The sequence below is a fragment of the Rhinopithecus roxellana genome, chromosome 10 (genome assembly GCF_007565055.1).
Source record: "Rhinopithecus roxellana isolate Shanxi Qingling chromosome 10, ASM756505v1, whole genome shotgun sequence".
NCBI lineage: Eukaryota > Metazoa > Chordata > Mammalia > Primates > Cercopithecidae > Rhinopithecus > Rhinopithecus roxellana.
Window position 1 is genome coordinate 126,120,034 of NC_044558.1, and position 23,028 is coordinate 126,143,061.

Sequence of the window (23,028 nt, forward strand, 5' to 3'; positions counted from 1 at the left end):
GAAATAACTCAGAAGAATCAAATACCACATGTTCTCACTTATAAGAGGGAGCTAAACAATAAGTACAAAAGAACAGATAGGGAAATAATAGACACTAGGGTCTCAAAAAGGGAAGGGTGGCAGGGGGGTGAGGTTTGAAATTCTACTTTTGGGGTACAATGTTAACTATTAGAATGACAGCCGCATGAGAAACCCAAACCTCACCATTATATATCCATGTAACAAACCTGCACGTATACCTTCTGAATCTATTTAAAAAAAAAAAAACTTTTTGAAAGAAAGGAAAAAAGTTGGCTGGGCGTGGTGGCTCAAGCGTGTAATCCCAGCACTTTGGGAGGCCGAGACGGGTGGATCATGAGGTCAGGAGATCGAGACCATCCTGGCTAACACGGTGAAACCCCGTCTCTCCTAAAAAAAAAATACAAAAAACTAGCCGGGCGACCTGGCGGGCGCCTGTAGTTCCAGCTACTCAGGAGGCTGAGGCAGGAGAATGGCGTGAACCCGGGAGGCGGAGCTTGCAGTGAGCGGAGGTGGCGCCACTGCACTCCAGTCTGGGCGACAGAGCGAGACTCCGTCTCAAAAAAAAAAAAAAAAAAAAGAAAGGAAAAAAGTTACACCATCAACACGAGTCAATAGACCTGTGTCTTTCTCATTCTTCCTGCTTTGCCTGGGTATCCTTAGAAGCTGCCATCTTGGGACCATGAGGCAAAAGACAGCTAGAAAATGGACCCAAAACTGAATACATGGAACTGAAAAAACAAGAGAAAGAAACCAGGTCCTAATCATGTTGTTTGACCTTTGGGTCAAGCCTCTTTTGAAGCCAGATTTACCTGTTCTCTTTAGCAATACGAGCTAATAATGTCTATATTTGCTTAAACCACCAAGCCAGGTTCGCTGTGCTTTGTAACTGAAAGAATCCAGTATAATTCATGTTCCACAGTCAGCTTTTTTGCAGATGTCCATTTAGCAACCTGAGCATCGATCTCAATATATCAACCCCTTGCTTCTTCAGTGAAAATGTCTGCATTTGCCTTTGTAGTATCCCATTGAGTGCTCTCAACCACCTGAGGACCCTGTTTTCTCCTATTATCATTTATATATATGGCAGTTATGTTCTTTTTATAGTTCAGTGTCTAAGAAGACAGTGTATTTCTGACTCTGATGTCAACTACAAAGAATAATTAGTTTAGTAAGATTAAAGTAGAAAAACAAGCAGGACTATAGTACAAATGTAATGAATTATTACTAACTTGCCTGCCCACTAACTATTCCTGATATCTTACCTTTCTCTCTTCAGCAAAGTCCTAAAAGGTAATAGATGTTAGAGAAACTAGAAGGTCAGAAGGGAAAGATTATGCTAGGAAGAGGTCTAAAATGGAAACACACATATAAGATTGATCACAGTCATGTAAAATAATAATAACAGGAAGATCTATGCGTTAATCATTTGTATAAAACTTCAGATTCCCAAAGATTGTAAAAGCAAAACTGTTTTTCTTATTTCCCCAAACATCTGGTTCAAAACACTTTGTTGCTTGTTGAACAGATATTTGTCATAAGTCACCATGAACAACATAAAGATGAATGAGAGTGATTCTTTCCCAAAAGGAAAATAAAAGGTACCAGGGAAGAAAGCTCTGTCTCTCCAGAAAGTCTGATGTAGAAAAGGGGAGTCTGTATCAGGGCTTTGGCTGAACACAAGATACTGTCATATTCCAACAGTAGATCCTGGTCAGGCTGCTTGCTACAACATGATGAACAAATATGTGAGCACTTTAAATCCAGAGAGCGAAATCTAAACCGGCATATGAATTGAGGAAAGATGGTGAGCAAGACAGTTTCTAGAAAGCTAAGCCAGGCACACAACATAGGCTGAATCAGCACTGTGCAATCAAACCGGCAATGAATAGAGGCAAGGCTAGTTGTTTTCAATCCTGACCACTGATTAGAACAGTGGTTCTCAAATTTGAGCGTGCATCTGAATCACACAGAGCGCTGGTTAGAAGGCAGACTGCTTGGCCACAACTTCTGAGTTTCCAATTCAGGGAGGTCTGGGGTGGAGCCTGTAAATTTTCATTTCTTAAAATGTCCCCTGATGCTGTTGTCACTGGCCTGAGGATCTAATGCAGTGCTTTAAGAGCACTGGTTTAGAATAGCCTAAAGAATTGTCAAAAATCACAGTGCTCAAGCAGAATGCCACACCAATTTTGTCAGAATCTCTTAAAAAGGAGCAAAGACATCAGTATTTTTTAAATGTTCTATATGATTCCAGTGTTCAGATAAGGTTAACAACAACCGGTCTACATTTAAAGCAAAAATAATTATTTGTGTTTTCTAAACATGTAGATAGATCTTAAAAAAAAAAAAAAAAAAAAAAAGCATAAATCTATCCTTTCATTTTGGTTTTAAAATTGTACTTTAATAATTTGTCATAAAACATGTGATATTTATGTGTGAGCATGTGTATCCATATGCATGTGTTCTTGTGTGTGTGGTATGTGTATGTGTGCACAAATGTATTTCAGTCAAGAGAGTATGTCAATTCGCATAAAGAATATGAGAAATATAACTCTCATTGGTTAAATGAATGACATTGTAGATATGTGGATTTGCTATAAATGTTATGCAAACAACTCCATACAAGTTTCTAGCCAGCTCAGCTGTCCACAGAGTCTAGAGCAGTGCTGTACACCTCACATTCATTCAATTCTGTGCCCCCCACTTAAGGAGGCTTCTATCACTTGATCCAATTAGAGGTCTGGCTAATACTGCTGTTAGAACACATATCGTCACATCAGAGCCAAATAAACTTTTTATGCATCATTGAAACAAGTTACTGGTCAGCATGCTCCATAGAAAGCCAGAATTATGATATTTTTCTTTTCAGGATTTGAATTTATTCAACTTTTTTGAGATACAGTTGAAGTTCACAAAGCTTCATGTTTGAAGTAAACAATTTGATTCATTTTGACATAGACATACCCCTTCTCACCCATCATGATAATGGAGATAAACATTTCCATTAGTGCCAAAAATTTCTTGTGGCTCCTTTTAATCCATCCCTCTTCCCACCCCTAACCTCATTCACTGATTTTCTTTCTGTTACTACAGAAATTTAATTTGTGTTTTTTGTTCTTTTAAATAAATGGAACCACACAGTACATACTACTTTTTGCCTACATTCTTTCATTCATTTTAATAATTTTGATTCCTTGGTATTGATGCATGTATCAATAGTCTATTCTTTTATTACACTAAATAATATTGAACGTAACATCATTTGTTATCTATTCACCTGTTCGTGAACATTTGGGTTGTTTCCAGTTTGGGGTTATTATAAATAAACCTTCTATAGACAGTCATGGAAAGCCTTAGTGTGTACATGTGACTTCATTTGCCTTGAGTAAATATCTGGGACCAAAAAGTCTGAGTTGTATGGTAGGGATGTGTTTGACTTTGTAAGAAATGGTCAAACTGTTTTCACAGTGATTGTCCCACTTTACATTCCCACTAGCAGTGTATGAGTTCAGTTCTCCACATCCACCCCAACATTTGGAATGATCATTTATGCTTTATTTTAGCAATACTAATGATAACTTATTATAGTGTTAAGTTGCCTTGCTCTGATGATGAATGGAATTGAGTCTCTTTTCATATGCTTATTGATCATTCACATATTTCCTTTTGGCAAGTGCCTGTTCAAATATTTTGCCCATTTCTCTTATGGGGTTGTCATTATTAAGTCGTGAGTATTCTTCATATAGTCTGGATATAAGTCCTTTGATATATATAGCTTACCTTATCATTTTCATTATGGTGTATTTCAAAAGGCAGAAGTTCTTTTTTAAAAAATTTTGATGAAATCAACTCTATCATTTATTTTATACCTCATACATTTAATGTTACAAGAAACCTTTGCTGATCCCAAGACTACAAAGATATTCTATCTGCTTTCTTCTAGAAGTTTCATAATTTTAGCTCTTTCATTTAGGTTTATGACCCCTTTTTAGTTAATTTTTGTATATTGTGCATTAAGTGACACCATTCATTTTTTCCAGATGGCCCTAGATTAATAACCCTGGTTCTGTCATTTACTGTAAACCATAGACAATGTTTATAATACCCGTAAACATTGCCTCAATGTTTCTGGGCCTCTTTCATTAACAATACAATGTAAGATTGCTGAAAGGATTAAGATTAATTTTTATTAGTATTAGGCACACATTAGGCCCTGGATAACATTGCAGATATTGTGATTAACGCATTAGAAAAGAGACTGCCCTGCGAGAAGAATGGAAAAGATGACTGAAAGTGTGAAAGTTAAATTATGTACAGATGGAAAGTAGAAAGAGGGCTCTTATTCCTGAAAACAGGTACATTACTAAGGTGTTTAACACCAACTCCCAGGTGTGCTGAGCTGTTGTGTAAGCCCAGAAGATACATAGAAGAAAATTGATCTCTTCATTGGTTCAAATTCACTTCAATTCAGCCCTTCAGTGTTTAGAATGAGAGTTTCCAGTGGCTGGTAAAATTCATAGCTTAACTATGAATCCTGTAGAATGCTCAAATTTTATGGCCTGAGATTTTAGAATGCATCATAGGAACTCTTTGTTGGTATACATATTTATAGTGTGTTATTACTTTGAAAGTAATGTAATTAAACAGATGTTTTTGCATTACTGAGAATAAAGGGATCTTAAGAACTCTTGAAAAATGAAATCCAGTCCATATATTCCCCCAGTAAAATGTCCATTGTTCAATCCCATAAGCATTTCACTCAAAAGGGATTCCATCCTCTCTGCACTAACCAACAGAACAAGCTTCTTCCTAGTGTGGCTCCCAAATCTCCTGAGATTTGCACAAAGGTTTTGACTTGAACTCCTAGAGTCTCTGTATAAGGGACATGTTTTACATCCCTCAAGACACTCCCTAATATCCAACATTTAAAATGGAGACCTTATTTTTACAGCTGGGGCAACTTTACTCTTTAGCTACCAGCCTGTCATTTACCTCCAGTGACCATCATTTCCCAGACAGAAGTCCAGATAAGTCTGGGTGGAGAGACTGTACTCATGTTCTATTTGAGACCCTAACCAACCACGACCAGAAAAAAAATAAACCTTCAAAATTAACAACATAATTAAACTTTTCTGTAACACATAGAAGTACAAGATTATGGAAGAAGTCAGAATTTGTCCAGCAAAAGACCACCAGGAACACACAGTTGCCTCTATTGCTCACTACAAAAGGAGACACAGCATGGGAAGCCATGAGGCATCTTACTAAGAGGGTATTAGAAAGTACCCACTATTGGATTTGGGCTTGTATTAAATGATTTGGGGGAGATTTCAAAAAAGTGGAGTTCTCCTCTGTATTTGGATGTTGTCAAGAACAGGGGTCAATTCTCTGATTGGAGTAAATCTTATCTGTAAGATGAGAGGAGTAAATCAAGGCGAAAGCGACCCTTGGTACTAAATTAATAGTCATTTAGGTCAGCCAGGATAGGGGAGTGTGTACCATTGTTGTGTTTGGATGATATTCATGTTTTTGTTGTGCATTCAGTCATGATTCCGGAATGTTCTTGTCTTTGTCTTGTTCCGTCATGGTACAGAGTGGCTGCGTCTGGGTTGATGCTCTGTGAAACTGTTTATATTCAAGAAGGGAACACCACAGTTTAGCTGTGAGCTCCATGGCAGCTCCTAGCAACACTAAAGTCTGGCTGATAGTACAAAGTTGGTTCCTAACTGTCATTATCAGTTGTAAAGAAGCATAAGTCAGGGAATATAACCTAATCTAGCAGAACACGGATGGCTTCCCTGAGGAACTGACATTTATTATTATTATTATTATTTTTTTTTTTTTTTTTTTTTGAGACAGAGTCTCGCTCTGTCGCCCAGGCTGGAGTGCAGTGGCCGGATCTCAGCTCACTGCAAGCTCCGCCTCCCGGGTTCATGCCATTCTCCTGCCTCAGCCTCCTGAGTAGCTGGGACTACAGGCGCCCGCCACCGCGCCCGGCTAATTTTTTGTATTTTTAGTAGAGACGGGGTTTCACTGTGGTCTCGATCTCCTGGCCTTGTGATCCGCCCGCCTCGGCCTCCCAAAGTGCTGGGATTACAGGCGTGAGCCACTGCGCCCGGCGGAACTGACATTTAAACTAAAACTTTAAAGTTTAAAAAGTCTTCTGTTGCCACAGTCTCAAGGGTTCATTTAGCCTTTTCCTATGTTTTCTTCCGTTTATCAACACAATTTTTTCTTGTAAATGAATTATACCTAAAAAGCATGAGTCAAATCTGGCTTCTCACAACATTCCCAGCCTATTCTAAATGTGAGAACATTCCCTGACTCTGGAGTTTTACGTGAACAAAATCTGTTAATAGTTCTTGTGAGAAGCTTCTAATCAAAATTCTAGTTCAATACATAAGGGGCATTTAATGTTAAATGATGCAAATTTTAAAATGGAGCCAAAAATGTCTCAAGACATCACAAGATTCTTGAACAAGAAATAAAATAGGGGCCGGGGGCGGTGGCTCAAGCCTGTAATCCCAGCACTTTGGGAAGCCCAGACGAGCGGATCACGAGGTCAGGAGATCGAGACCATCCTGGCTAAAAAATACAAAAAACTAGCCGGGCGAAGTGGCGGGTGCCTGTAGTCCCAGCTACTCGGGAGGCTGAGGCAGGAGAATGGCGTAAACCTGGGAGGCGGAGCTTGCAGTGAGCTGAGATCCGGCCATTGCACTCCAGCCTGGGCGACAGAGCCAGACTCCGTCTCAAAAAAAAAAAAAAAGAAAGAAAGAAAATAATGTAATATTTCTATCAAAGTCCATATTCCTAATATAGAGTGGAATATTTCAAAATCAGAGAGATAAGTTTGGTACCTAAAGAAAAGGAGAGAAAATAAAATATATCCTTTTTCTCTCTTGTTTCAGAGCTTGATGGTATAAATGAGAAACAGAAGTTTATTCCAATGCAGAATTAATGAACTCTCTTGTAAAACTCAGTTGATTAAAGCCTTTAAATTTCATGGAATTCCAGATCTTCAGAAGGTCTTAGGAGATTAGGGAAGGGTAAAGCCTTGGGTCAATGGGCTGAAACTCCCTCCTGCTGTCATGCTGAACAGTTGATTATTTAAATAAGATCCATCCATTATCTGGCAAAACAGAAGCATCTTTCTAAGAATTGGCTGTGCATCCCTACTGGGAAGGGTGTGCACTGATCTTAAATCCAGACAGCCCTTGAGGTGGAAACTGGAAGATTGTGCACTTAGTAACCACACAATTTCTTACTACCTATGACTTGGGAATTTGAATTTAAACATTTAGTGCTGAGAGTAAACCATGATAATAGTAAAACATGCTAGATGTGTTATATTTTCTCATCATAAAGATATAATGTGTTAGTATACATCCCAAACAGTCATTTTGTTATTTTAGTTATTAGTTAGCATTCAATTGCAAAAGTACCTATTAAAGGTCCCCATCTTTGTCAAGCTTTGTGCTGGGTGCTTTCACATCACTACCACGCAACAATGTGGTAGAATTAGTATTAATATCAGTGGTTCCATACTCTTCTACATGACATTTAATAAAGCAAAGTTCTGCTGTTGGTAAAAAGTCCAGCAGATGAGATAGGACAGGAATCTCATCTTTGACCAAGAAATCAACTTGAAAGTATAGATTCAGTATAGATTACTACAGATTCAGAAATATTGCAAATCAATTTAAGATTCAAACATGTAAGTCCACACAGTAGGTCTCTTTTATAGATATGGGTCTGAATACAGTTTGCATGCAAACCAATTTTATACACACTCATAAAAATGGCTGTCTAATTACAGGGTACCAACTCCAGTGCACAACATCTAAGAACTAGCATAAGAATGCAGGGGCTAATTACTCTCCAGGATATGAAAAGGCTCGGAGGGCCTGGCAATCTAATTCCTTCCCAGGAAAATACGCAGTAGTGGGTGTCTAGAAGCTAAAACACTCTTAGATTTCACATTTCTTTTATACTGCTAAATATTTGCCAATTTATCTTTTATAATTAGATGTATTTCAAAAGCTTATAAATTCTAGTAATTAAAAATGATACAAGCCAGTTGAAAAAAACTCAGCAGCAGAAGGGCAGGAGAAATCAGCTAACAAGAACACCATGCTGGGTCAGGACCCTCTGAAGTTTCTATTTTCTTTCTTCCACTGATTTATTTTTGTGTATTTTTAAGTGAATGGGCTCAATATTTCTAGTTTTATGAGTAATTATTTATGTTTAAAAAAGAAAACATATAGGCATTCATTTTGGCTATTTTATTGCGATGCATAGCTAATGATACGTCATTTATCATTAGCTGTTATCTGACGTACCAAACATAAACAAACAGTGAGGCAGGCTCAAGGCTCTCACCCATTCTGGAAAACAGAGGAACACGACGATAACCTGCAAAAGGAATTGTATCTAATTAGACCAATAACCAATTAATCAGTGGTGGCCCCAACAGCCTTGCTGAGAAACAGGAGCTCTTTACTAAGCATACATTAAAAACCATGACTATAGAGTTATATTCCCATCTGGTATATTAATCTTCCACAAAAATTAAATATTTGCATTTTCTATTCTGACTTCCTAACTGCCCAACACTGAGCACACAACTCATACTTCTCCTTCTGCAAAGTGCAGCATGATCCAAAATTAACCACCACCCTTCTGCTTCAGGAAGACCCTGTTTCCTAGGCACATCTCAGATGCTGTTAGAAAAGTAAGCATATTGAGACGAGGTAATTGGGAGCACAGTGTAAATCACCCTGGAAAGGTGACTCTGCAACATAAAGGCAGTCAGCCCTGAAAAGGGGTCAGGAAAGGATAGTCTCAGGTTCCCAATCTCTTCTCCTCAGGCAGGAAGAATGAGTCACTGCTTCTCCCTTCTGGTTGCCACCCATCATCATTTCTTTATGGTAGTCATGACTACCCTTCACTGAAACAGAAGAACTATGATGCATGTAAAGAAATGCTTATACATGCCAAGTTTGTCTAATTAGCCTTCCTGTCAGTCCCACACTCCCACCCCACCTTCCACATGAGAACACATTTTTATAATTCCACAGAGAATAAATATGTGTCAATACATAAAATTTCCTTTACATCCTACTTTATGATAGAGCTATTTGGTATGTCCAAATGTGTCTTTGATATACACAAGTTATATTTAAATGCTGGTACAATCATCTAACTTTTAGGGACATTACCTTTGTTCATGCACAGAAGTGGCAAAGTATATTGCCCGAGAAATTCATTTCCTGCTATTAAACCTTGACTTTCAACAACAAAACGTATCAATGCCAATTCTGGGACATGAATAATAAATGTGAATGTTTCATTCCATCTTGGACTAAAAGCTGAAATATGAAAAAAGAAGATACAAAGAATAATAGATACCATATCTAGGAAAAAATAGATAACACTTGTTCTCCAAACTTTTTCTTTTCAATCCTTTAACAATAGTAATATCTTATGTTTAGAGCACATAGGTTTTTAACATACTTAGTGTGAGAGGAATAATAACCAGACAATACTGAGTGTTCACTATTGCTGGGCAATGTTCTAAGAATGGATCAACTCAATTAATCCTGATAACCACCCCATCCTGATGGGATGGGAAAACTGAGCCACAAAGATATTACCTTATTTCCTAAAAGTTTCACATATGTGGCCATTAAGTGGCAGATCAGGAATTCAAAAACAGGGAGTCTGACTTCAGAGCAAAAGCTTTTAATCATTATGCAATATGACTGATGTACTTAGGCAATTCTTTAGCAAATAAATTGAGAAATGAAGAAAATTAAGTAACATCATTTTTCTATACTAACTCCTTGATATGGTTAAGCTTTGTGCCCTCACCCAAATCTCATCTTGAATTGTAATCCCCAGGCGTTTAGGAAGACATCTGGTGACTATGATTGAATTATAGGGGCGGTTTCTCCCATGCTGTTCTCATGATAGAGAGTGAGTACTCATGAGATCTGATGGTTTCATAAGGCAGTATTCCCCACTCTTGCTAGCAATCTCCTGCTGCCCCATGAAAAGATCCAAATTTGTTTCCCCTTCACCTTCCGCCATGATTGTAAGTTTCCTGAGGCCTCCTCAGCCATGGGGAACCGTGAGTCAATTAAACGTCTTTCCTTTGTAAGTTATCCAGTCTCGGGTAGTATCTTCAGAGCAATGTGAAAATGGACTAATACAGTCAGTCTTATTATGGGAAGAGTTCCATATATAGTTGTTAGACTGAAAGCTAGGTAACAAACTAAAGCCAACTCTTGATCCTTCTTCAGACTAAGTGCTCCTTTCAAAGTCCAAAGTTGATGAATTTCAATCTCTAGGAAAATAAATCATCCCAAACAACCAATTTCTTGCCAAGCAAGAAATCCACCTTGTGTCACAGTATGACCCAAATCATCCAAAAAGTAAAGCGTAATTTAACAGAATCAAGAAATTCACGTTCAAATTAAATAGAAATTCTACTTAATAAAGACTCAAAGGTTTGGAGAAGAATTATGTGTATTATTTTTCATTTACAAAGGCAATGCTACACTTGCTATGACAATAGGTTTTGTTCTTTGACTTGCATTTCCAGAAGCATTGATGAATTTCTAATTATACTATATCTATATTTTCTGTGGTCACAAGAGCACGTTTACCACATAGCAACCCAGGGTGCAGCCTATACCCACAGAAATAGTAAACAAATTGGCTCATGATGGAATAATGATCACATTACCTTGACCTAAGAAAAGAAATAATTTCTCTTCTTAGGGGTACAGAGGCAAGTTTAGAGTCAATTCTTTATAGACACTGCAAAACATCTCACAGAAGTGTTTATACTGATTTCTTCTTCCTCCAATCCTACTTCATTACACATGTGCCTCTGCCTCCCTTCCATCCTCCTCCTGTATCTATCTCTGTCACACATACATGCACATACACACACACACACATACACAATAATATGGATTAATTATAAGAGAATGCCCTCACTTTTAGTTGTCAACATAAGAAAAAAGTAAACCAGGATACTGAATTTGATAGTGATGAAAATAGTTCTCCCAGACATGACCAAAACTGAAGAATTACTTCCACATTTTATCCAAATGTTATCCTTTTCCTCCCAGACTCTCATGTCTAGCTAAATCGTCTTAAAATTCTTCTTGTCCAGCCATCTGGACGTTGACTTCTGCACAGTATTTCTCACTTACACCCCCCATTCCTTCCCTACTGCCATAGCCTCCTTTGCACCATGACTTTTATATCCTCTAACCACTGAAATTTTATCCTGACTCTACTTTGTATTTCTCATTTCCCTCTCATATACTTCTTCTCAAATCTGCAGGAAAAAAACCTAACACTCAACTCTGTTATAGCCCTATTTAAAAGTCTGAATTTTATCCATTTTCTAGAAAAAAGAAAGTTCCTGACACCTTAGCAAGGCTTTTGAAATTTTCCATGACCATCCCTAAATAACTTTCTCATTTTCTCTCTCACTAATCTTTCTTAAGCACCCTATATTCCACCCATCGTGAGTTTCTTGGCTTTTCTCTAGCATGTTTAAATTGTGTTTTCTTCATATTTTAGGACTCATGTGTTCTGTCTCTGGTATGTTTAAATTGTATTTTCTTCATATTTTAGGACTTATATTATGGCTTCTGCCTTAAATGTCCTTTTCCCCAAACTCTAAAAAATTCTACTCATTCTCCAAGAACCATCTCCAGAAGTGCCCCCTTCCAGTACAAATCTTTGTACTCTCCTTGAAGCACTAATGACTCTAAATCATAATTATTTTACTTACAGCTCATCTTTCACACTGAACTATAAACTATCTATAGAATAGTTAATTGGTCCAGTATATAAGAATTCATTTAATAAACAGATTTCGTCTTTTACTACTTAGCACAAGGCTTTTAGCATAGCAGAGGCTTAGTAATGTTTGATGAACCAAATTGAATTTCTGAAAGGCCATTCCCATAAAATCCAAGGATGTAATACAAATTCTAGAATCATAGTATTATAAGGGGTGCATTGAATAAATTAAGTTTCTAAGCATTTTGTGATGAAGATTCAAGTAGAGGATGGAGGGAACAAGAGATAGATTATTATAAGCTTCATGACATCAGCAGTTACTATCTCTGGACACAGCCATAGCAATGTGCCTTCAACTCTAAAGAGTGTCAAATGAGGCAGGAAGTCATCATCAATATCCGTTCCCATTGATAACACAGGATAAGGCAATAAAATCTTCCCAAATCTTTTTCCATGATTTTCGCTCTAGAAGCCACACTGGAAGTATTCAGGGGAGTGCCGAGGAGGCAGACTATGGGCATTGTTAGAAATTATTATCCAAGAAGAAAAAGAAAAAGAAAACTGTGCCTGCTCCTCTGTCAGTACCATTTGGCCTGAAGCATATTTCTAGACTCTGGAATGAAGTCCACTTTGCTTTGAGAATATCCCTTGAAGAAGATTCCAGACTCCAGAATCAGTTCCAATGTCTCCTTCAAGGTGACCCTGACCAGGGGTCAATCCCAGGAACCCATCCTTTTCTAATTTCCTTAGTCATTTCAACCTCAGAGAAGAAATGGCAATGCCAGTACTATACTGTGTAAGATGTCATAGCATGCCAGAATGATGAAAATCTTACCAAAGTTATTTCCTTTCATTCTTCACTTCCCTTGTGGCAAAAATGACTGAATTATCCAAATATTCTATCAGTAGATTTCTACGGCATCCGTAGCCTGATTCAGAAGCCATAGACTTTTAATCTAAAATAATTCAAATAATTCATTATAAAAATATATAATATGCTGTGTCAAAAATCACAAATTTTTGATTTAACACAAAGGCTAGAAGCTAAGTAGATCTGAGGCTGTCAAAATGCCTTCTTAGTTCAGTGACATGAGGGAAAACAAAAAGGAGGTAAATTTTTTAAGCAATAATTTTTCAGGTCAGATACATTTCTGTATTCATAATTTGAAAATACAGCTAAACAACCTAATCATTATAAAAGTGCTTTTGCTGCATATAACATTTTGCTAATTTTGGACATAATGGAAAACCCTTGTCTTATGAATAATAGATATGTATAAAAACTCTATCAACATATAATTTGTAAGCTTTCCAACAAGAAGGCTAATGGAAGTTCAATACAGTATATTAGGAGCTCACCATTTTTTTTAATTACACGAGTCTGCTGCTTCATTTGATCATTTGGAACACCAAAAACTTCTATAATTACTAATGTATCACCTTTGTTAGATGATGAATGAGTAAGAGGCAACTGGATACCACTGATGAGCTGCACAAATATATATGAATATAAGAATTTAGCAAGATATTAAGTTGCATCACCATTTATTTCAAAATTGAATTATGTATTACAAAAAGTTGAAGGACTCTAAGTCAGTTCCCACAAAGATTGAAAGTGGAATATGATACAAATTTTAAAATTTAAGTCTTTTATCCTCAGTTATCAGTAGATAAACACCAAGAATATGTACAAAATTATAGTGAAGTCCACAATGTCCACAATTTTCAATTTATTAACATATTTTTGTTTTAAAATCATTTGTTATGATCATATTTTAGGGAATTCAGGTTGAGTTACTCTGATAACATGTACTATTTTTGAATTCATATATATATATATATATATATATATATGCTGGAAAAATTAAAAGCTATATAAATATTACTTTTTAAAAAATGTACCATTTAACTTCCCATGATAGCATTTTCTGAGTTTGACAAAATCAATTATTTCATACGTATATTAGGGACTGGGTATCAAAAAAATCTTAACAAAGTAATTAATAATAATTGTATTTAAACTTTTATTTGCCAAGCTAATTGTTGAAGCAAAAAGTTGTTATAATCTAAGGAACAAAATGAGCACACAAGAAAACTATATTTGAAATGAACTAACTTAGGCTAAGAGATAGAAGATGTAAGTCTAAAAATGCAGTTATAAAAACTGAGGCATAATTCCAATTTCTGAAGGTTACATAAAGAGAAACAAATATATAATTAAGTTTGATTATAAAGAAATAAAGGAAAGAAAAGAGGGAAGGTAGGATGGAGAGAAGGAGGAGAAGAGAAAAGAAAGGAAAAGAAAAACCACTAATGTGTAATTTTCCCTTATAAAGGAATAAAGGAAGGAAAAGAGGAAGGAAGGAGGGAGAGAAGGAGGAGAAGAGAAAAGAAAGGAAAAGAAAAACCACTAATGTGTAACTTTTCCTAATTCCACAGATTATGGCATTAGCTAGAAGCCAGTATGCCTGTGCAACTGTTTAGCAATCAGTGTGGAATGGGCATCAGCATAATTAGACACCAAAGTAATTAGAAAGAACAATGGCCATAAACATATAGTACACTGGTCCCAATACCACTACACATCTGCTGAATATCATTCTGCAGGTAACAGACCCTTCCCAAAATGGAGTAGGTTCGGCTCGGTGTACCTCATTCCAGAAAGAAAAAAAAATTATCTAAATTTGAAAAACATAATTGAATATGAGAACTGAATGAGAATTTAGGGCAAGCTTGTCCAACCTGCGGGCCTCATGTGGCCCATGGTGGCTTTGAATGTGGCCCAACGCAAATTTGTAAACTTTCTTAAAACATTATAAGTTTTTTTTTTTTTGCATTTTTTAAAGCTCATCAGCTATCGTTAGTGTTAGTGTATTTTATGTGTGGCCCAAGATAATTCCTCTTCCTCCAACGTGGCCCAGGGAAGCCGAAAGATTGGACACCCCTGGTTTAGGGAGTATTGATCAAATAATTTATAAACAAATTTACAAATTTGTTTGTACAGGAGCCAGTGCGGAGGAAGGAATGTCAAACAAAAAGCCTTCAATGGTCAACTCTGTTGTTATCCATTGGCCTTACCCATAAGATTTTGGATTTAGAAAGCAATCTTGTAGTTTTTATAAACTTGAAAATAACTGGCCTAAACCAAAACTCTCAGATTGCATATGACAAAGAGTAAAGCAGAAACGTCAAATGTCTTCACCAACAACTTAAGAAAACTTATAATAAAACTAGGCCCTCTGATTCCCGAATCATGCCCTCTACGATCTGAGCAAGCCATAATCACAAAACTCCCAGAGTGGTAGAGGCAACAGAGAAAGACCCACATGGCCATGGCAGCAGCTTCCTGGAGAATCATTAACTCTCCATGCCACTTAAACCTCAACAAGAGACTCCTCAGAATACAAACATGGCATTTGTGAGCATTTGTGCACACTAGCTGCCTTCCGCCTTCACTTTCTCAATGAAAGAGCACCCTATGTTCTCTTTACTATTCTTAACCGGAAAAATAATGTATTTGTTGAATGAACCTAGATATATTGAAAATATACTTTGTATCAGGCACAAATAAGAATGGAACAAAACACATCTCTTTTTGGTTTTGGTGGTGGTTGTTGTTGTTTTGAGACGAACTTTGGCTCTTGCTACCCAAACTGTAGTGCAATGGTGTGACCTTGGCTCACTGCAACCTCTGCTTCCTGGGCTCAAGCAGTTCTCTTGCCTCAGCCTCCTGAGTAGCTGGGATTACAGTTGGATGCCACCACACCCGGCTAACTTTTTGTATTTTTAGTAGAAACGGGGTTTCACCATGTCAGCCAGACTGGTCTTGAACTCCTAATTCAGGTGATTCACCCACCTCAGCCTTCCAAAGTGCTGGGATTACAGACTTGAGCCACCACACCAGGCCCACATCTCTAATCCTTAAGGAATCCTCAGACGAATGGAGAAGACAAGTAACAAGTAAATAAACAATTATAAAACCTTATGATAGATGCCATAATGCATGCATGCAGAGGGTGTTACGGAAAACAGCAAAGCTACGAAAAGAAGCACAGCTAACCTAGCCTAGGAAAATGCTTTCAAAAAGACATGATTCCTAAGTCTTGAAAAGTGAGTCAAAATGCAATAGGCAGGTAAGGCTGAAAGAATGTTCCAGTTACTGGAAGAGCATACGCAATTCGTGGAGGTGAGTCATGGTTCGAGAAGGATCCTAGTTCCATATGGTTGTAGAACAGGGTGAAAGGCTAGAAGTGGTGAGAGATAGGACTATGCAAGTAGGCCAAGGCCTACCCAAGAAAGTAGTCAAGAGACACAAATAAATATTACGTATGCATGATAACATTAGCACTGTAGCAAAATCTCTCTGGTCAACTTGTGGAGAATAGATATGGAGGACTGAGACAGGCTACCTGAAACCATCAGGAAGCCAAAGAAATAGACCTGATGACAGGTAGTAAATTCCTGATACAGGACAGCATCAAAGTAGGTCAGATCAAGAGAATGGAGAGGGAAAACATTTAGGAATAGAATCAGCAGAATTTAAAGTTGGTCTGGATGTGGGACATGAAGGAGATGTGGAAGATGAGAATGACTCCCAATTTTCTTGTCTGAGCAGAGTGGAAGAATGGGGTCATTTGTTGACATTTAAATAAGCGTAGAAGTAGATTTGATTAGGAAGGGATGTTCAAGCTTTTAATATTTTAAGTTTGACAGAATGGTGATTAAGGAGGTAAGGATGCTCAGTGAGCTACAACATGCTTTCAGATTCTCAAAATGAGGTCCAATTAAAGACTTGAGCATTGTTAGTGGTGAGACTGTGAATGTTTATGTAACAGAACCCAAGGAGAATAGTTTGAGACAAGGTTTAAGGAAAGACTTTAGCTAACACAAATATCTTAAGGGAAAGCAGAGAAAGAGGAAGCCACAAATAAAAATGACAATCACTTGGAAGGCAGGGGGTAAAAGGAGAATCCAGTCCCAGAGCACACAAAAGCGATGTGTGTAGAAATGGAAGGGATCTTCAAAGTGGCTGATTTGCCATTTCTTTTTACCAGATCAACTACAAAAAGGATGCCAACATTATAATAGCATTGTAAAGTGAAGTCAGTGGTTAATACTATGCCAGACCTTGAAGGAGTATTAACAATCCAGTGTTGTAGGCAATTGCTGCCTATCCACTAAATGCTTCTACATCAGAGTCACAAATTCCTTAACAGACAATGCAAAAGTCAGCTACATACTTCACAGGCACTGTTTCCTGCAAAGGTCAGGATCTTTCTAGTCCTGTTCATCTTTGCTATACGTTCCACATTAATTTCTGGAAAAAGCTCTCAATCCTCCCCTTCTCAGCTGAGATAAAGTGGCTAGGGCCTGAAGTAGACGTGGAGCACAGTTTCCCAAATCCTGTGGTATTACGACGGTGGAAAAAGGAGCTGAGCTAGGAAGAGTCGCAGGAGAAGCACATGCTGGAGGCCCCAGCGTTTCCTGCACTCTAACAGCCAGGTAATGGGGAGCAGGGGAGCGCCCAGCAGCTGGCAGAGCTTCACTAAGTAATGACGTGCTGGCCAGGGACAGAAACATAAGTACTTACAAAATTCCTGTAGGATCTGAGATGATTTATACAGTTCTGGGAGTAACTAGTTAAATGGAAAGAGAGACCAATGAAACCGTACCCACTCTATTGATTTGCAAACAACAAGTATAGTTATAGCCTAAAACAGAATTGCTCATAAGTAAGTGGAGAGAAAAAGCAACTAGAGGTTTTTCAAAAGATTTGGTGACATTTTAAAAAGAAAATAAACATAGCACTTAGGTTAGAGAGGAATAAGAAAGACGTTTGGAAAAGTCTTTACTAATGGAAACAAATCTTAGACAACTGCTTTTATGCTCCATAAGGTTTTACAGGATGTAATAAAATAAAAGATAAAATAAGAAGACAAGAGTCTGGAGGAAGGGCACTAGGTGGGATACAAACAGAAATTAAAAGGAAGCAATATGAGGTCAACCGCAATGGGGCAGGAGGACTAACAACGCAGGATACAAAAAAGCATTTCTACATTAAAATCAGTAAAGAACAAAATCAAATGCAGACTTTGAATCATCAACATAAAGAAAAAATGTTAAAAGCTCCCAACATGCAGAGGAAAAGGGAGTATGTTAAAGTTCACACAAATTAATAGACACAGAAGACAGATACTAGAGAAAGACATATGGGTAATTTTTCTTTTTAAGTAATCAAATGATATTCACAGGCATATGGGGTGGGAGGAAATCCTGACCTACAAAAGCCTAATCGTGGAGACTGAGGAAAAGACAAGGGCTCCTAAAATTTCCAGGTAAAAGTCATCAAAGGCAAGAAAAAGTAACATGCCCACAAGGTAATTAGTGGGCCGAACTGAGACCTGTATCTCACAATATTAAATGCCTAAATACAATGAAATCATCTAAGTAGAACTTGGAGAGGAGAAGGTTTTAGCCTCAATATGTCTATTCACAGGCAGATAATCATTCACGTAAAATTGAAACAGGAAGACATTTTTCAGGTATAGAAGGATACTGAAATACTACCCACATATAGTACCTAAAAAGATTAACAGAAATATAAAAGAAATTAAAGCAAATCAGTGGAATTCAAAATACTAATGTACACTATCTAGTTTATATAATAACCAAAAAATATAAAAGAAAAGTTATTAATCTTACCCTTATTGTAAGTGTAATTGGCATACTCTCTTTTATGTTACTTGGGTTAAAGTATGATTCACTCTCTCTTAAGAAATGTGGTTTCAAAATATATCCAGAACCACCATTATCCAAAAATTTCCCATTTTGCAGATCCATAGGCAGACCAGGGGTCTGGAAATTTAAAGCCACTGTAAGAAAGAAGTTTTGACATTGTCAGGTAATAGAGAATACAAATAAAGGAACACAAACCATTTACTGAAATCTAATCACGGATTCTATATCCCCAAATGTTCTATGAGCAAGCATCATTAGCCTAATAATTCATGATTTTTAAAACTCTTTCTCCTGCCATGTCTATATTAAGGTATATTGATGAGTTTCAAAGTTTAATCTGTAAGTAAATTACTACACAGCTTTGAGTAAAGAAATCAAAATGGTATCCAGTATAGATTATAGAATAACAATGTTCATGTCAGGTAACACTTAAGAAATGTCAGAACAAAGAGTATCAGTGCATTAAATGCAAGAGGTAAAGACACCAACTATGTCACACATTTTCAAGTCCATGAGATGCTGTTGTCACTTGAGGAGAAAGTGAGAAACAGGCAAAGCAATAATTGTTAAAATATGGAAGCACCTCGACATAGGCTGGTAAATAGCCACCGTAGCGAGTGCCACACTCTGCCCTCCACCCAGCCCCAATATCCCCACTCCTCCTCACACCTACAGGCCTTGCCACAATCCGGTAGAAGAAGGGTAACACCTGGTACTTTCTGACGGGTTAGTGCAGTGCTGTCCTAGCTGTGCAGTTTGGAATAAGGGTCTGGTGAGGGCAAATAACCAGGTTATGCAATCTTATTCACTTTTCAATACTGTGAATGTAGAAGCTCATGTAAAGTGTAAATGATAGAGGTCACTTGATTTGAAGAGGCCTTGAGCATATCTCAAGCAAAGGAATTTGATCTTCAATGTCCATTTGGTTTTCCTTGTTCCCTTCCTCCACTTCACATGCCTCATATTAACTCCTCATGAATTTAACCACCATTCCCCCGAGCAATCACCAAGATTTACCCCGCTTCAACCCAGATGGGAATGACTTCAGCTCTTAAAACACATGACTCACCGTTAGTGCCTGACCCCAAAACCCCCAGGCCAAAAAATCTTTCACAGAACGCCCTTTTCACGAGTTTTCATACATTCATAAAATAAATTCATTGTATGTTACTTTTGCAAACAACTCAATATCCTATATAACATACCCATTTGACAACCTATATTCCAAAATTCTTGGGGATTAAAATTAGAAGAGTCTGCTCTTGTTGCTTTGGGATATATTCTGGTAATGAACCTCCTGGTGTGAAAAATAAACTCATGGACTGAAAAAGAATTATTAAAACATTGTGAAAGAATTCAAATAAATTAAATAAGCCACTATTTCTTATATATATATATATATATATATATATATATCATATAACTCTATAATAGTTTCAACAATTTTGGTATGTATTGTCTTGGCAAAAATTTGCAATTCATGAATATCAAAATAAATCCATGCCTTTATGTTTACAGTATAATTCACTATTATTTAGATGTTAGTAACAATTTTATCATAAAATTTATGTACACTGATCATTCAAGGAAAAAATTGATTTATATAATTTTTACATCCAAATTATTTCACTTTGTTGTAAGAATACATAAAACTCCAAAATATAATCCATTCATTTTTCAAAACAAAAGCAGCATTTTCCCTCATTATTTTTCCATTTTGATTTTCACAGTAGGACAGAATCACATCAAAGTCACACAAAGCGATATGATTCCAGCTAAATTAATCCAATTAATCCTACTGAACATTTCACAGGTTCTCAGGATTGAAAGGCACCCCAAAGTTGTCCAGTTCAAATTCCAATCCCTTCACTCCAGCATCTTCCCCAAAGTTTATTCAATCTGTGTTTACATCTCTCCGTTGAAAAACTTTCAGTGCTTTTAATTATTTCAAATGTTGTTCTTACTGGGATAATCTCTATGTACTTGAAGTATACACACAAACAAGAACAAACATACACACACAGTCTGTACAGAATCTGTACACAGTTTCTGTACATATTCTTTGTGTTTCTTCTTGTCCATATCATATTTAAGTCACTTGAGATTCAAACTAACTTAAACCCTTTACTATTTGGCACCTTCTTCAAATTGTTGAACACAGATTTCATGCTTCTCCAAGGTTTTTCTTTTTTCATTAAACAGATCCTCTTTCTGCAACCATTCCTGCTGATATAGTGACTCATCATGGGAGAATGCCTTTTGCTTATGGCTCACTTCATTTGCTAATCCAACTAGAATAGAATCACCTCTCCCCTCACCCTAAATACTATTATTTAGGAAGCACTGTCAAATTAAAAATTACAGTTAATTTTATCAATATTTATTTTCAAAAGTTACACATTCCTTGAGAGAAAATTTATTTTGAAACCATGTGTGTATAAATGCAGCATAGGTGTCCAAGTATCATGCTCCCTTATCTAGTCCTAACAGATGTCTGTCCTTAGGCAAAACACATACTCTTCTGAGTCTTAATGTTTCTCATTTACAAAGTAATAAATGTGAATGATGACTAAGGTCTCATAACACAATATGATTTTGCTATTTCTGAGATTATCCTTTAGAAATTAAACATGTTTGTTATCACAAATGCAGTTGTTTACTGTAAAACAGGAGGACATCAAAGAACAAATAAAACCATATGTCATCATTCAATTGATAACCACTGATAACTCCTTGATATATATCTTCCCATTCTTTTGTATGTGTGTAATTTTTAGTTGAATGATAATGTTTGTTCCCTTTCACAAACCGCTATTTTTATTTAGTAAAATAATGTGAACATCATTTCATTTCAATAATATTCATCTGCAACATTATTTTTAATTTTTATTATGTTTATAATAATAATTGGCATCCTTGAAGTTAAACCTTTGCTGACATCATTATTTACTATTAACGTTGATTATTTACTATTAAACAAGAAAAATGCTCTATACCCCTTCAAAGAAATGGTAATGCTATACTTTGACTCTACTCAGAACTATCCAATTCCTTTCCAAAATGTTTGCAAGTATTTAATATGATGAGAGTAATAAAATTATAAGTTATTTATGCTGTGCCCACAGGTCCTGTCCTCATGAACAACAACAAAAATTCAATAATTTAAAGGAACAGAGACCAGTAAAGCATGTCATTCAAACTCTCTTAACCATACCTTACAATAAGAAATACATTTTACAATCCAACACACATGCACCATGCACAATTGCTTCATAAAACCATATTTATTATTACTGCTTGCAATACCCTTCTATTCTATTCTATTCTATTCTATTCTATTCTATTCTATTCTATTCTATTCTACTCCATTCCTTTCCATTCCATCCCATTCCATTCTACTCTACACTACTCTATCCTATTCTGTTCTATTCTATTATTTAACTGTAGTCCAGACCTACTGAATTAATTTTTGGTTACAACACACAGGTTAAAAAAGGAAAAGAGCCTTTAAAAAATCCAGGATCTCTCTAATAGATAGTTAGAGAATATTAACTAAAGTATACTTCAAAATCTTTGGGTATCTACGACCAGCCCAATAAGGTTAATCATTAAATCTCTCAGAATCTGCAATCCCAAATAGTCAGCAACTTTTCTCAAGTCAGTTGCGGGTGCTTATTTTCCTTCTGTGGTATTTCTACACAAGATGGTAGATTGCATTTTTTTAACTTTTAATTTTTGGGGGTACATAGATAAATGTATTTATGGAGTACATGAGATATTTGGATACAGACATACAATGTCTAGTAACACATCAGGGTAAGTGGTGTATCCATCACCCCAAGCATTTATCCTTTGTGTAACAAACAGTCCAATTATACTCTTTTAGTTATTTTTAAATGTACTATAAACTATTGTTGACTGTGGTCACCTGTTGCACTATCAAATACTATGTCTTATTTATTCTATCCAACTATAGCTTTGTATCCATTATTGTCCCTACTTCCCCCATACCCCTACTACTAAAAACAATTGCCATTTTTTGAGAAGTAGCAGAGTCACCTGGCTGTTAAGTTAGTCGCTCATTCCCTTTTAAGTTTGGGACATTCCCCACATAATGAGTCTTCTTCCCATTCTCTTTCTCAGGCCCCGTTTTACTTTGGGCACTGCCAAACCACCTCAGTTTTAGAATTAGGGGCAGTGAAAAGAAGATGCAGAGACAGATGGCACCTCCGAAGGTGTGCAGTGGGGCGTGCACATTCTGCACAGCCATCTGGTAGTCCAGCCTGGGCGCCATTTCTTCTCCTTTCACCATAGACATAGAGCCTCCAAGTCTGATTAACCCTACCCTCTTCAATGCCTATTAAATCCACAAAGTTCATCCTGTCTCCGCTCTCACTGCCATATATCTTTGTTACCACCTTCCTGCCTGCAGTCTCACCCTTTGGCTGC

At 36.8% G+C, this 23,028-nt stretch overlaps 1 protein-coding gene across 3 annotated transcripts in view; it reads right to left on the reverse strand.

Moving 5' to 3' along the window:
* Window positions 1-8,282: 8,282 nt before the first annotated feature.
* The window catches only part of PLCZ1 (phospholipase C zeta 1), a 53,108-nt gene continuing 38,362 nt past the window's right edge, over window positions 8,283-23,028 (reverse strand). For 2 of the 3 annotated variants that reach the window (XM_010354721.2, XM_030939216.1), the window contains 5 exons: window positions 19,785-19,901; window positions 18,544-18,713; window positions 13,201-13,330; window positions 9,237-9,386; window positions 8,286-8,430 (listed from right to left, as the gene is read on the reverse strand). In XM_010354721.2, the coding sequence (XP_010353023.1) occupies window positions 8,345-8,430; window positions 9,237-9,386; window positions 13,201-13,330; window positions 18,544-18,713; window positions 19,785-19,901 (653 nt within the window). In that variant the 3' untranslated portion in view covers window positions 8,286-8,344. Of the gene's footprint in view, window positions 8,431-9,236; window positions 9,387-13,200; window positions 13,331-18,543; window positions 18,714-19,784; window positions 19,902-23,028 lie in introns of all 3 variants that reach the window. The other variant, XM_010354722.2, reaches the window with a different exon arrangement.